The sequence below is a fragment of the Kogia breviceps genome, chromosome 14 (assembly GCF_026419965.1).
Source record: "Kogia breviceps isolate mKogBre1 chromosome 14, mKogBre1 haplotype 1, whole genome shotgun sequence".
Lineage (NCBI taxonomy): Eukaryota > Metazoa > Chordata > Mammalia > Artiodactyla > Physeteridae > Kogia > Kogia breviceps.
This window is the reverse complement of record NC_081323.1, coordinates 89,030,957-89,043,213: the sequence shown is the minus strand read 5'-3', so window position 1 is coordinate 89,043,213 and position 12,257 is coordinate 89,030,957. Positions and strand designations below refer to the sequence as shown.

At 56.6% G+C, this 12,257-nt stretch overlaps 1 protein-coding gene across 6 annotated transcripts in view; it reads right to left on the bottom strand.

Moving 5' to 3' along the window:
• Positions 1–9,269: 9,269 nt before the first annotated feature.
• Positions 9,270–12,257, bottom strand: part of CARD11 (caspase recruitment domain family member 11) — a 185,646-nt gene continuing 182,658 nt past the window's right edge. For all 6 annotated transcript variants that reach the window (XM_067012721.1, XM_067012718.1, XM_067012719.1 and 3 more), the window contains 2 exons: positions 12,004–12,119; positions 9,270–9,941 (listed from right to left, as the gene is read on the bottom strand). In XM_067012721.1, the coding sequence (XP_066868822.1) occupies positions 9,737–9,941; positions 12,004–12,119 (321 nt within the window). In that variant the 3' untranslated portion in view covers positions 9,270–9,736. The remainder of the gene's footprint in view (positions 9,942–12,003; positions 12,120–12,257) is intronic.

Sequence of the window (12,257 nt, the reverse complement as noted above, 5' to 3'; positions counted from 1 at the left end):
AGGCATAAATTACCAGATTACGGGTTTGCTCTTTAAATATTTTGATAACTGTATTTCAACAAAGACAGTTTCCTTTGCAAGCCTGTGCATTTTACCTCATGCATTAAAAAATGTTATTTTGAAGCTGGAGAGGGTGTGGAGAAAAGGGAACCCTCCTATACTGTTGGTGGGAATGTATATTGGTGCAGCCACTACAGAAAACAGTATGGAGGTTCCTTAAAAAACGAAAAATAGAGTTACCGTATGAGCCAGCAATGCCACTCCTCGGCATAACACAAAAACTCAAAACACAAAAACTCTCATTCAAAAAGATACATGCACCCCAATGTTTATAGCAGCTCTACTTATAATAGCCAAGACATGGAAGTAACCTAAGTGTCCATCAACAGATATATGGATAAAGGAGATGTGTGTGTGTGTGTGTGTGTGTGTGTGTGTGTGTATATACACACACACACACACACACACACATATATATACACACCCAATGGAATATTACTCAGCCATAAGAAAGAATAAAATATTGCCATTTGCAGCAACATGGATGGACCTAGAGATTATCACACTGAGTGAAGTCAGACAAAGACAAAAATATCATATCACTTATATGTGGAATCTAAAAAATAATACAAATGAACTTATTTACAAACAGAAACAGACTCACAGACATAGAAAACAAACTTATGGTTACCAAAAGGGAAAAGGGGGGAGGGATAAATTAGGAGTTTGAGATTAACAGATACGCACCGCTATATATAAATAGACAAACAATAAGGATATACTGTATAGCACAGGGCTCTCTATTATTCAATGTCCTATAATAACCTATAATGGAAAGAAAAAAAATATAACTGAATCACTTTGCTGTACACCTGAAACTAACACAATATTGTAAATCAACTATACTTCAATTTTTAAAAATGTTACTTTGAGAGAGTCTCTGGGTTTTCAGATGCCTAAGGGTTCATGGCACAAAAATGGGTTAGAATTGCTGCTGGCCGACCAGTCAGAGGGTGATCCAGTCAGGAGGGCTGGCCGGGGGTGGGGGCTGGAGAGAAGCAGGTTAAGCTATGAATTGAGGCTGAGTGTTAGCCTTCCAGCTTGAGTGACTGGTGAGGGGGTGATGCCATATATGGAGGGGGAAGAGGAATAGGTTGGGGAGGGAAATGGCACATTTGTTTGGCTTTGAACATCTAATTTGGGCAAATGCCACTGGAGAAGCCAAGGGGCCCTGGCCTCACTAGACCTGCAGTTAGCAACAGCTGAGCCAGAGATGCCAAGTGGAGGGTTCCCTGTGTGAGCTTGCTTGGTCTTCACAGTGACTCCATGTGGTACATCACCCGGGTTTTATAGTCTCACTTTATACATGACCTTCGCTGGGGTGGGTCATAGAATATTATCTTAGAACTCAGAAGTCTCCATTCCATCCCTGGGATGCTGCATCTCCAGCCCACAGATACCCAAGGACCCCTCACTGTGCGGCCACACCTGAGCACACCTGTCACTGAGATGCCTGCTGTCCCTGTGCCAGGTCTTGGGCTGGGGGCACAGGAGGGGAAGAGCGGGCCTTGCTCTGGAGGAGACGAGGGTCTTTCAGTCTCGAGCTCCGTCCCTCTTTGTGTCTGTCTCTTTCTGTTTCTCTGCTCCTCTCCATCTCTCCCCACCTCCACCCCGAGGCAAACACAATTTCACAGCCTCACACCCACATTCACGTTCAGTCGGAGACACAAATGCTGGAGAAGACACGCAGCATCGGTCAAAACAAGATCGGAACCGAACATGACATGTGATAGGAAAGAAAGAAATTCCTGTATTAGAGATTCATTTCCAGTCACCCCGACTGGCTCGGAAACTTTCAATACAATTTTAGCCAAGCACCTGGGGTTTCGAAGCAGCCTGGGCTCAGAGACTAGTGAGAGCCCTCGGCCCCCTCATTCAATGGCTAATTTTAGTATCCAAACAAACCAGAAAGCCCCAAACCTCCTCTCCTCTTTCTCCTCCACGCCCCCTCCCTGCCCACCCCCTTCACAGGCAGCTGCGGCTCCGCCCACGCCCGGGAGCCCCAGACTTCCTGCTGCCTCGCCGCGGCCCTGCCACCGAGGGCAAGCCCAGGGGCCCAGGGACCCAGGCCCGGCTGCTCTTGGGGGCAGATGGCTTTGTTGGCGGCGGGGACAGTGCAGGGAGTGGGGGCGCCGGGTCAGCACGGACGCGTGCCTGGTGAGGGGACAGGACGGAAGGAGGCAAACCCACCTGCATCTCGGTACCCGAGGCCTCTCCCGCGGGCCCCCTCAGCACAGGGCTGGGGGCACGCCTCTCTCTCCCTCTCTTCAGCGCTCCCTCCTGAGCACTCCAGCCTCCCTGACTTTTGTCTGACCTTTGACCCCCGCCCCTAAACCGGAGCCTGATGTGAGCTCCAGGTGATCCCCAGCAGGGAAGCCCCCAGGCAGCTGTGACCTCAGAGCGTCCTGAGGTTTCCCTCTTCGAGTCTCAGCTCCGCCCCTTCCTGGCGGCGAGGCCCCTCCAAGCCTCAGTTTCCCCATCTATCAAATGGGGTGATACCTGCCACGGGCACAGATGGGCGCCAGGCTCGGAAATGACATTCGTGAATGTGCCTGGCCCACAGTAGGCGCGCTGGTCCACCGGAGGGGGCGGCGCTCTTGGGCTAGTCTGGAGGGTCTTCCTTGAGGTCAGAGGTCTAAGGCCCCCAAACCAAAGGGAGCAGGAATCCTGCAGGGCTCACCCGAAGCGGTGCTCAGAGGCAGGCGCGGACAAATAATTAATGGGAGGTGACGGGGAATCGACGTGAACGTGGGAAGGCGGCCTGCGTGGGCCACGGCGTCCCCGCCCCGGGGCCGCTGCTTCATCCATCAGCAGAGCTCTGCTAACGGGAGGCCGGGGAGCTGCCTGGCACGGGGCGGCGGCTGCTGGGCCCGCCGGGCCGGACTTGGCCCCTCAGGAGGAGTCCAGCCGGGCCCACCTCCCGGGAGACCCCCATGAGCCCCGTGAACGGAAGTGACCTCCACCTTCAGTTTACATTTTAAAAAATGCATAAAAATGCAACAACACAACTGGACCCAGAGAAAAGTTAGCTGTGAGCCCAGGAGAGGTCACCGAGTGGGTGCGGCCACGTGCTGCCATTTTCTCTCTGGGCTGCGTCTCTGAGCCGCCCACATGGAAAATTATCCCTCTGGTTTCTTGCTTGGATTTTTTTCTCCTCTGAAGGCTAAGGCCACAGGGAAAGCCAGAATCACAGAGCGGGGAACGTCTCTGGGGCTCGTGGGAGGGCCTTGGGGCACTCCACTGAGGACCCCTTTTCTGCAAATGGCAAGTCCCCCAACCCCAGCCCGCGGGTGCCCACGGCCGGTCACACCAGGGGCGGATGCCTGACGCGGCCTGGTCCAAACTCGGCGGGAACACTGGGGGACGCCTCTGTCGACTAATCAGAAGATCTGGCAAGACAGGGTCTTGCTTCTTACATGCAACCAAGCGACTGGGGGGGGGAGTTCCCGCCGCCCCTTTTGGATGGATTATGTGTGTGCCAGTTTGCCACGGTCCCCCCGTCCCTCTTGCCTTATTGTGGCCCGCCGCACTCTTGAACATCCCTGCTGGACGCTGGGAAATTCCAGCGGCAACGCGATGACTTGCTTAATTGTGCGTCCATCCCGGCAGGCTGTCAGCACCCAGGCACTGGAGGCGAGCGGTGAACGAAGCAGGCGTGCTCCCCACCTTTGTGACGTTCACAGCTGAGACAGACACTCAACAGTCATTCCAACACGGGAAGGTGAGGGTTGCGAGGGGTGTGGACCTCAGCCCAGGCCAGGGAGGGAGCCTCTCCGCCTCCAGGGGTGATGGTTCAGCCGACACCTGAAGGCCGAGTGGCGGTTAATCAGGCAGAGTTAAGGCAGCAGTGTGTGCGAGGCCCCAGGGTCCAGCGGAAAAGCAAGGGGGCTGATGCGGTTGGGGGTGGTAAGTGTGGTGTTGGGGGGGTCCCCTGGCCGTCCTGTGAGAGACAAGGACTGCCTGGACCAGGGTGGTGGCCGGGGGACAGGGGAGGGATAAAAGCCGATGCAGTAGGGAGAGAAGTGTTTAACCAGTGAGATGAGGTGATGGAGAAGGCAGTGATGTGAGAGTGTGTGTGTGTGTGTGTGTGTGTGTGTGTGTGTGTGTGTGTGTGTGTGTGTGAGAGAGAGAGAGAGAGAGAGAGAGAGAGGGGGGGAGGGAGAGGGAGAAGGAGAGGGAGGGAGACGGAGAGGGAGGGAGAGGGAGAGAGGGAAACGGAGACAGAAACAGAGACAGGAAGACAGAGAGAGGCAAGAGAGAGAGAGACCGAAAACCAGGTTTCTGGCCGAGTGAGCGGGTCGGGGACGGGTGGGGTGAAGGCGTGAACTCAGTTTTAGGCCTGTGTGTGGACGAGTGTCTCTGAGAGGATGGGGGAGGGGTCGGCCTGTTTCTCGTGCAGGTAGACTGGGGTCCCAGCCCCAAACTCCCCCCCGACCTCCCGAGCCCCCGGGAGGGATTGGAACCGCCTCGTGCAACCGAGGCTCGAAGGTGGTGGCCCGCGGGCCCTGCGGGTGGGACGGGCCCGGCGCTGTGCCCGGCAGGGGGACCCGCCCCCGCGAAGCCCTCAGGGGAGCATGTCCGGCGCGGCCTCCGGGTAAAGGGCTGCGGAGGCACAGCCGTTCCCTGGGTCATCGACGCGGGCGGCCGAGGCAATGACGGGATCCCGACAGGGGACACTAGACAGCCGCGAGAGGGAATAAGGAAAGAGCCCCCAGAAACATGCTTCAGTAAAAAAAAATAAAGGCAAGCAGAGAACAGTGTGAAGAATGTGTTTTCGGTCGTGCAGCAGAGGGGCATAGGAGTGGGCATCGCTTGTCCGTGCATGAAAACGGTGAAAGGCACACAGACCCAAGCAAGGTGGTTTCCTGTGTGTTTGGGGGGCTGTGGGCGGGCAGAGGTGAGAGTTTTAAATGGACGGCCTTTCAGAACGTGTGGCTTTTTTTTTTTTTTTTTGCGGTACGCGGGCCTCTCACTGTTGTGGCCTCTCCCGCTGCGGAGCACAGGCTCCGGACGCGCAGGCGCAGCGGCCACGGCTCACGGGCCCAGCCGCTCCGCGGCACGTGGGATCCTCCCGGACCGGGGCACGAACCCGTGTCTCCTGCATCGGCAGGCGGACTCTCAACCACTGCGCCGCCAGGGAAGCCCCACGTGTGGCTTTTGAACTCTGGATGTTGTATTAAAAATAGATACAAAAATTCCAGATTAAAAACGATGCTGAACCACGTTTCCTCGAAGCCTCTCTCCTCTCTGAGGTTCCCAGTACCGTGCAGGTGACCGGTGGATACCCTCATGTCCCCGTGTCCCACGACCGCCTGGGGACGGGCCCGGCAGCTGCTCTGCACTTGCTGCTTCTTTCAAGCCGGTCACAGCCCCTTGAGGATGGAGCTGCCCCCCCCCCCGCCCCGGGGGCTCTCTGCCTTTCCCCAGCTACCCACAGCCCGGTGACCCCAGAAGGATGCGGGCCTCTGGGGGCAGCAGGCTGGCCTGAGTGGGTGGCAGGGTGGGAGCCAGCACGGGGGTGGGGGGTGGGGAGCACTTCCTGCTGCTTTCGGTTTGGGTTCCTGGGGTTTGAAATTGAAACTAAAAGCCGAGGTTCAGCCTCAGCTGGAGCGGCCCCCTCCCCTTCTGGAGTTTGCCTTTCTCCCCTTCCAGTGCCAGGCCCTCAGAGCACAGAGCCAAGCCTCCCCATCCAGTGGCCACAGCATCCTGCTTGACCTTGGCGGCACTGCCGAAGACAGACCCCGGAGAGGGAGCGAAACAGGGCTGCGAGGGGGACAGCAACCCAGACGGCCACACTTACAGGAGAACAAGGCCCTCGGACGCAATGGCTTTTGAGAGCAGCAGGGCAGCATGGCACTGGAGCTCGAAGACCTTCCCTGCCTGCATCCCCACCCACCTCGCCCCCAGACTGTGGCCTGATTAGGTAGAAACTCAGGGCCTGCCCAGGTGGTATTGCTGGGCAGGAGAAGGTTTCCTCGGTCCAAGAGAGGAAATCCACATCCTCTTGAGCTGATCACTGAGTGACCTGGCCCCAAACCAGACACTGCCCTGGACACCAACCACTTCCCCAGTCACTGGAAGAGCAGAGGAGAGGCACACAGATGTCACCAGGGCCCCCAATAGCACCTCTGAATCAGAAGATCCAGTTAAGATCCAGTTAAGAGTCAGCCAGGCCTGGGTGGAGTTCCAGCTATCAGCTGTGTGACCTTGGTCAAGTTATTTAACCTCTGTGAGCCTCAGTTTTCTCCCGTATAACACGGAGAGGAGTTTGGGGATTAGTAAGTAGAAGAATATTTAGGAACTGCTTGGCACAGAGTAGGAGCTCAAGAACTTGTTAATATTTGCCCAACCTAAGAGCAATTGTCCTTAATCTTTGGGGGATTACAGGACCCCTTAGGAATCTGAGAAAGCCTGGACTTTCTCCCGAGAAAAATGTAGATCTACACATACAACGTGCTTTCTGGGGCTCTGAGCTGCGTGGCTGATGCCCTTGGAGGCGGACCAAGCGTTTGTCAGTGGTGTTATCCGCCTGGCACAGGGTTGCTTCCAGACCCTGGGGCCTGGGCTCGCTGTGCAGGCTGCACGCCCCAGTGTGGCTCAGGGCAGCCTCCCGGAGTCCTGGGCTGGCTCCATAGGAAACACTGAGCTTGCAGGCCCTGGTGTGGTAATTCCAGCTGCAGCCAGACTTTGCAGAGAGCTCCTCGTGCGCCCTCACCACCCAGCCCCGCGGGCCCCTTTCCTTTCCAGGCCAGTCGGGAGCCCGGAGCTTGAGAGATGCTGCCACAGGTCTCCTCTGAAATCCTCACGTGGCCTGACTCCCTGGGGTACCAAACCCCCGCCTCCCACTGCCTTCTCCCGACTTTCTTTCGTGCAGGGAGTGACCCAGGGCATGGAACTCAACCCTCACTTCTCTCTTCCCACCCCAGGTGATTAACATATATATAACCCTGCAGCCCTATGTCCTGGAGCCTGGCTGAAATTACTTGGGAAAAAAAAACCCACCACACATTCTTTTAAGGTATTTTCTCCAAGCGTGGCCTGTCTTCACCCCTTCTTGTCCACCACCCACCCCACCCCCGATTATACGTGAGTTGCGGGTTTGGTTATATTCTGCACAAGCCTGAGATTCTGAAGTTAAATGAAGAAATATAAATAAATCAGCAGGCCGGGACTCCTTTCCAGTCACGTCTGTCCCCTTGGCTCTAAGTACTTACAAGGGAGCACGGTTTCTAAGTGGAAACACGATTGCCTGGGCTTGGGGAAAACTTACTGTTTGACTTAGAGCTCTAACAAGATGGAAGCAGAAGACCTTCCAGCTCCTGCATCTCCTCGCGTGGCAGTTTATCTGGTCCTAAATAGTCACGGCTGAACCTCTGGAATCATGGCCTCTCCAGACCCGGCACATCCAGCTCGTTTCTGGGGGCTGTTTTGGAGAAAGAAGCATCGCTTACTGGCTCTTGGAGGAATATTTTTTTTTAAAATAAATTTATTTTATTTATTATTTTTGGCTGCGTCGGGTCTTCGTTGCTACTCTACGTTGAGCTCCATGGGCTTCTCACTGCAGTGCCTTCTCTTGTTGCGGAGCATGGGCTCTAGGCACGTGGGCTTCGGCAGTTGTGGCACACTGGCTCAGTAGTTGTGGCACACGGGCTTAGTTGCTCCTCGGCATGTGGGATCTTCCCGGACCACGGCTCGAACCCATGTCCCCTGCATTGGCAGGTGGATTCTTAACCACTGCGCCACCCGGGAAGCCCTGGAGGAATTTTTTATTTTTTTAAGGCATCATACTCCCAGGCAAACTCAGACCCTGTGTTGCAGAGATGGATATTCACAGGGAGGAGAGAACCCGGCCCCCTCCTAGGATCCCCCACCCCCAACTCATACCTCCCAGGGCTCTGTGGTGCTGATGCGATTCCTAAGAGTTGAAATGCTAGAAACTGCTACAGGACACACACTATTGTTTTAGGATGAGGTATTTGTTAAGAGTTCATTTATTAACAATTCGTATCTTCAATAAAACCTACCAGAGCTCATCAACTCACGTCCATGGTATCTGAAACCATAAAGCAATTCAAAACTATGTCTGTTAAGAATTGCTCAAGGCTGCAAGTAATTGAGAACCAAAATAACAGCCGTTTAATGCAAGATAAAAATTTATTTCAGTCTCATGTAAAAGAAACCCAAGCAGCAGTCCTGGGCTCCGAAGTGTCATCAGTGACTCTGGCTTTCTGTTCCACCATCCTCCGTGCAGGGTTTCCCTCTTCAAGGGCACCTCAAGATCCAAAATGACTGCAGGAGATCCAGCCATCACGTCTGTATTTTAGGCAGGAAACGGGAGGAAGGGCTGTTTGTCTGCTTTGTCTCTACCCTAAACATTGCCTTACATTTACTTGATTACTCTAGCTGCCAGGGAGGCTGGGACTATGGTCTTTTAGCTGCGCACATGGTTTCCCAGGATAAAATCAGGATTCAGCTGGTGAGAAAGGCAGTGTAGATGTGGATTATCAACGAGCAGTTGCTCCCACAACTCCCATGAAGAACACACAGACCTAGGTCTGAACCCCAGCCTGCTACCTACCAGCTGCTGAACGAATACTCGCCATGGTGCCAGGCTGGAGCTGGCCTGCTTTGGCTGTGCCTGTTGGGTCTGTACTCAGGAAGTTTGCAGTGAGAGAGTCAAGGAGAAGAATGGCTCTAGAGCCCATAAAGCCTTTGCTGTCTGCTGTGGAGGGAGTGTGGCTCCTGGGCCGTGGGCAGTAAGCCCACCGGAGGGCCTCAGCCCACGTGCTGCTTCCCGAACTGAAAGATGGAGGGAGGCTGCACCGCGTAGGATGCTACCTGCACAGAGAGCCGGAGCACGTGTGCGGGGGAGCCGAGTCGGGGGGGCCTAGCCTGCGGCTGCAGCCAGGGGACGCAGGGGTGTAGACGTGAGACCTTCCCGGCAGCCTATCAAAGAGGGGGGGCCCTTCCCAGGGTGACGATACAATTTATCGTCCAAGTCAGGACGCCTCTTAGACAGAGGGGGTGCTGTGAGTGATCAGCCCCAAACCCAGGTGTAAATCAGCCCTGTCCTGGGAAACCTGGGATGCACGGTCACCCTACCTTCACCCTGCATATGACATGGGGCCTGAACTGAGCTCGCTGGGGGTGGTTTGTAGGTGAGGAAGGGTGCGAGGGCCGAAAGCCTCTGCAAACTATTGAACAATTGGTTGAAAACAAGGAATTGGGAGAAATTTTAATGCAAGAAAAATCACAGCACGGCACACCTCCCCTTCTGCCTGGGAACGCGCATATCCTGTGTCCCGAGGGCTGGGGGATGCCTGGCTTTCAGGTCCCCTCCCTATGTGCAGCACACCTATTCCACGCGTGACATTCAACCGCCTTCCGGGGGCCGCTGGCCTCCGACCTGGCTCTGCGTCCTTCGTGGGGTCCTGTCTCCCGACTCACGCCCGCAGGGCTGGCCGACTCGGCAGGTCAGCCCTGGGTGGAGCGGGCCGCTCCCTGCTCCCTCCCGACCAGCATCTGCCCCCGGGGGGCTCCCTGGAGGGTCTCCCTCGGCGGGAGGACGGAGCCCCCAGGCCGTCTAGGCAGCAGGACGCCCCTCGCCCCTCGGCGTGGCCCCGCGGTATCCGGACCCCCCTCCCGAGCCCCGCTGGGACTCAGCGGTGCCCCCGCCTCACAGCTGGTCCTCGTCCACCCAGACGGTCTTGCGTTGCTCGTCCCCGATCTTGTCTTTAATGACGCGGAGCAGCTCCTCCACGCTGCCCCACATGTCCGCCTCCACGCTGGCGTAGAGGCACGGCAGGGCCTCCAGCTCCTTCTCCTTCAGCCGGCACAGGCGCAGGAACTCCTCCTCGGTCTCCGGCCGGGCCAGCATCTTCCTGCGGGCGGGCGGAGGGCGAGGGAGGCGCACAGGGGCGTGGTTTGGCTGGGCGGACCCGTGCTGCGGCCCCCGCCCCCCCGCGCCGCTGGCCACCCTACCGACGCTGCCTTCCCCGCTTTGTTTCTCCATCGCGTCTACCCTTAGCACCTTACGCACCGTCCCCTTTTATCCTGTTCATTAGGGAATCCTAAAAGGTGGGGACTCAAAAAATAAAAAAGCCTTTCTAATTGTGGTAAAGTACACGTGAAATAAAATTTCCCATCTCGACCGCTTGTAAGTGTACATTTAAGTTATTCGCAACGAAGTGCATCCATCTCCGTAACTTTCTCGTCTTGCAAAACGGAAACTCTACCCCTGAAACAATCACTTCCCCCTCCGTCTCACCCCCTGGCACCCACCCCTCTACTTTCTGTCTCTGTGCATCTGACTCCCCCAGGGACCTCGTAGAAGTGGAAGTGCACAGTGTCTGTCCTTCTGTGTCTGGCTTGTTTCACTGAGCATCATGTCCCCAAGGTCCAGCCATGTTTCACCACGTGTCAGTTTCCTTCCTTTTTAAGGCAGAATCATAGTCTCTCGTAGGGATGGACCACATTTTGTTTATCCGTTTATCTGTCAGTGGACACTTGGGTTGCTTCCACCTTTCGGCTACAGTGAATAATGCCGCTGTGAACATGGGTGTGCAAATACCTCTTCAAGACCCTGCTTTTAATTCTTTTGAGTATAGACCGAGAGGTGTGATTTCTGGATCACACGGTAGCTCTGCTTTAATTTTTCAGGAACCTCCTTACTGTTTTCCGCAGCAGCTGCACCCTTTTACGTTCCCAACCAGCAGTGAGTGGGCCAGGGCTCCAATTTCTCCCCATCTGGGCCAACAGGTGTGTTTCTGCTTTTTGGACAGCAGCCGTCCTAACGTGTGGGAGGTGGTGAGGTGGGGACTCAGGGCTTTTTTGCTCACTCACGGGGTCCCGGGCCTGGCACTTAATAGGCGCTCGGTAAATATTTGCGGAGAGGATGGAGTGGCCTGACCTCTCTCAGTGTCAGCTGCAGTTGTGTTGCAAGGAAGGGTGGGGATCAGAGATGCCACGTGACAGGCAGGCCACGCCCCTCCCCCACCTCAGCATCCCCGATTTCCTCTTCCTATCAAATCTTACGGCTAACCCTTCGACAATCACACAGGCCCGACCTTGAACACGGACCCGGAATCGGACCTTTCCTCATCGCCCGCCAGACAGGATGTGGTCCCAGCATGACCACCCCTCGTGTGGGTTGTCACGATGCCTGTGTCTCAACGCAGCAGCCAGCGGGGCCTTTACATCCCTTATTAGATTAAGTCACTCCTCAAAACCATCAGTAGCTCCCGTCCCAGCCAGAAGGTCACATCCTTCCGGGCCTGGACCCCCTTCGGCCCCAGTCACCTCTCACCGCCCTGCCCAGCATGCTGGCCTCCTCTGGGCCGTCCCCGCCTGGGGGTCTGGGCGCCAGCTGTGCCCTCTGCACGTGCCCGGCCTGGCCTCGCTGTGGTGGTGGTGCTCCAACGCTGGCTTCCCGGACCACCTGGGTCCCAGGGCGCCCCCATCCCTCCCGACACCCATCCTCCTGGACGTGTTTTACGTGTGTGTGCGTGTGTAACCGTTTCCATTGCTGGAGGGGTCAGGGCCATGTCCCCCAGGACTGGGGACTGACCTTCGATAAGGATTCACTAAAGGGATGCTTGGGGGAGGGGCTGGGCCCAACACAGCCAGCTGTTCTTGGCGGGCACCCCAGAGGCTCGGTGAGCCCGGGGGAGAGGAGGAGTGCTTCAGGGCCCCTGCGGGAGGCCCCGGAGCCCTACCTGAACTTCCTTTTTTTTTTTTTTTTTTTTTTTTTGCGGCACGCGGGCCTCTCACTGTTGTGGCCTCTCCCGTTGCGGAGCACAGGCTCCGGACGCACAGGCTCAGCGGCCATGGCTCACAGGCCCAGCCACTCCACGGCATGTGGGATCTTCCCGGACCGGGGCACGAACCCATGTCCCCTGCATCGGCAGGCGGACTCTCAACCACTGCGCCGCCAGGGAAGCCTACCTGAACTTCTTGATGTTCTTCTCCGACACCCGGACGAAGAGCACGATGGGGTAGATGCGGGACTTGATCAGGTCCCTGGCGCAGCCGATCCCCGCCTCCAGCAGGCAGTGCTTGTTCTGCAGACACAGTGGCCGGCCGTCAGCGGGGGCCCATGGCCTCCTCGGCCTGTGTGGGTGCCTGGGGCGGGCCCACCAGGCAGGGTCTGGCTCCACGGGACAGAGCCGGGGCGGGGCAGCCCCGTGTGCCCACCGCGA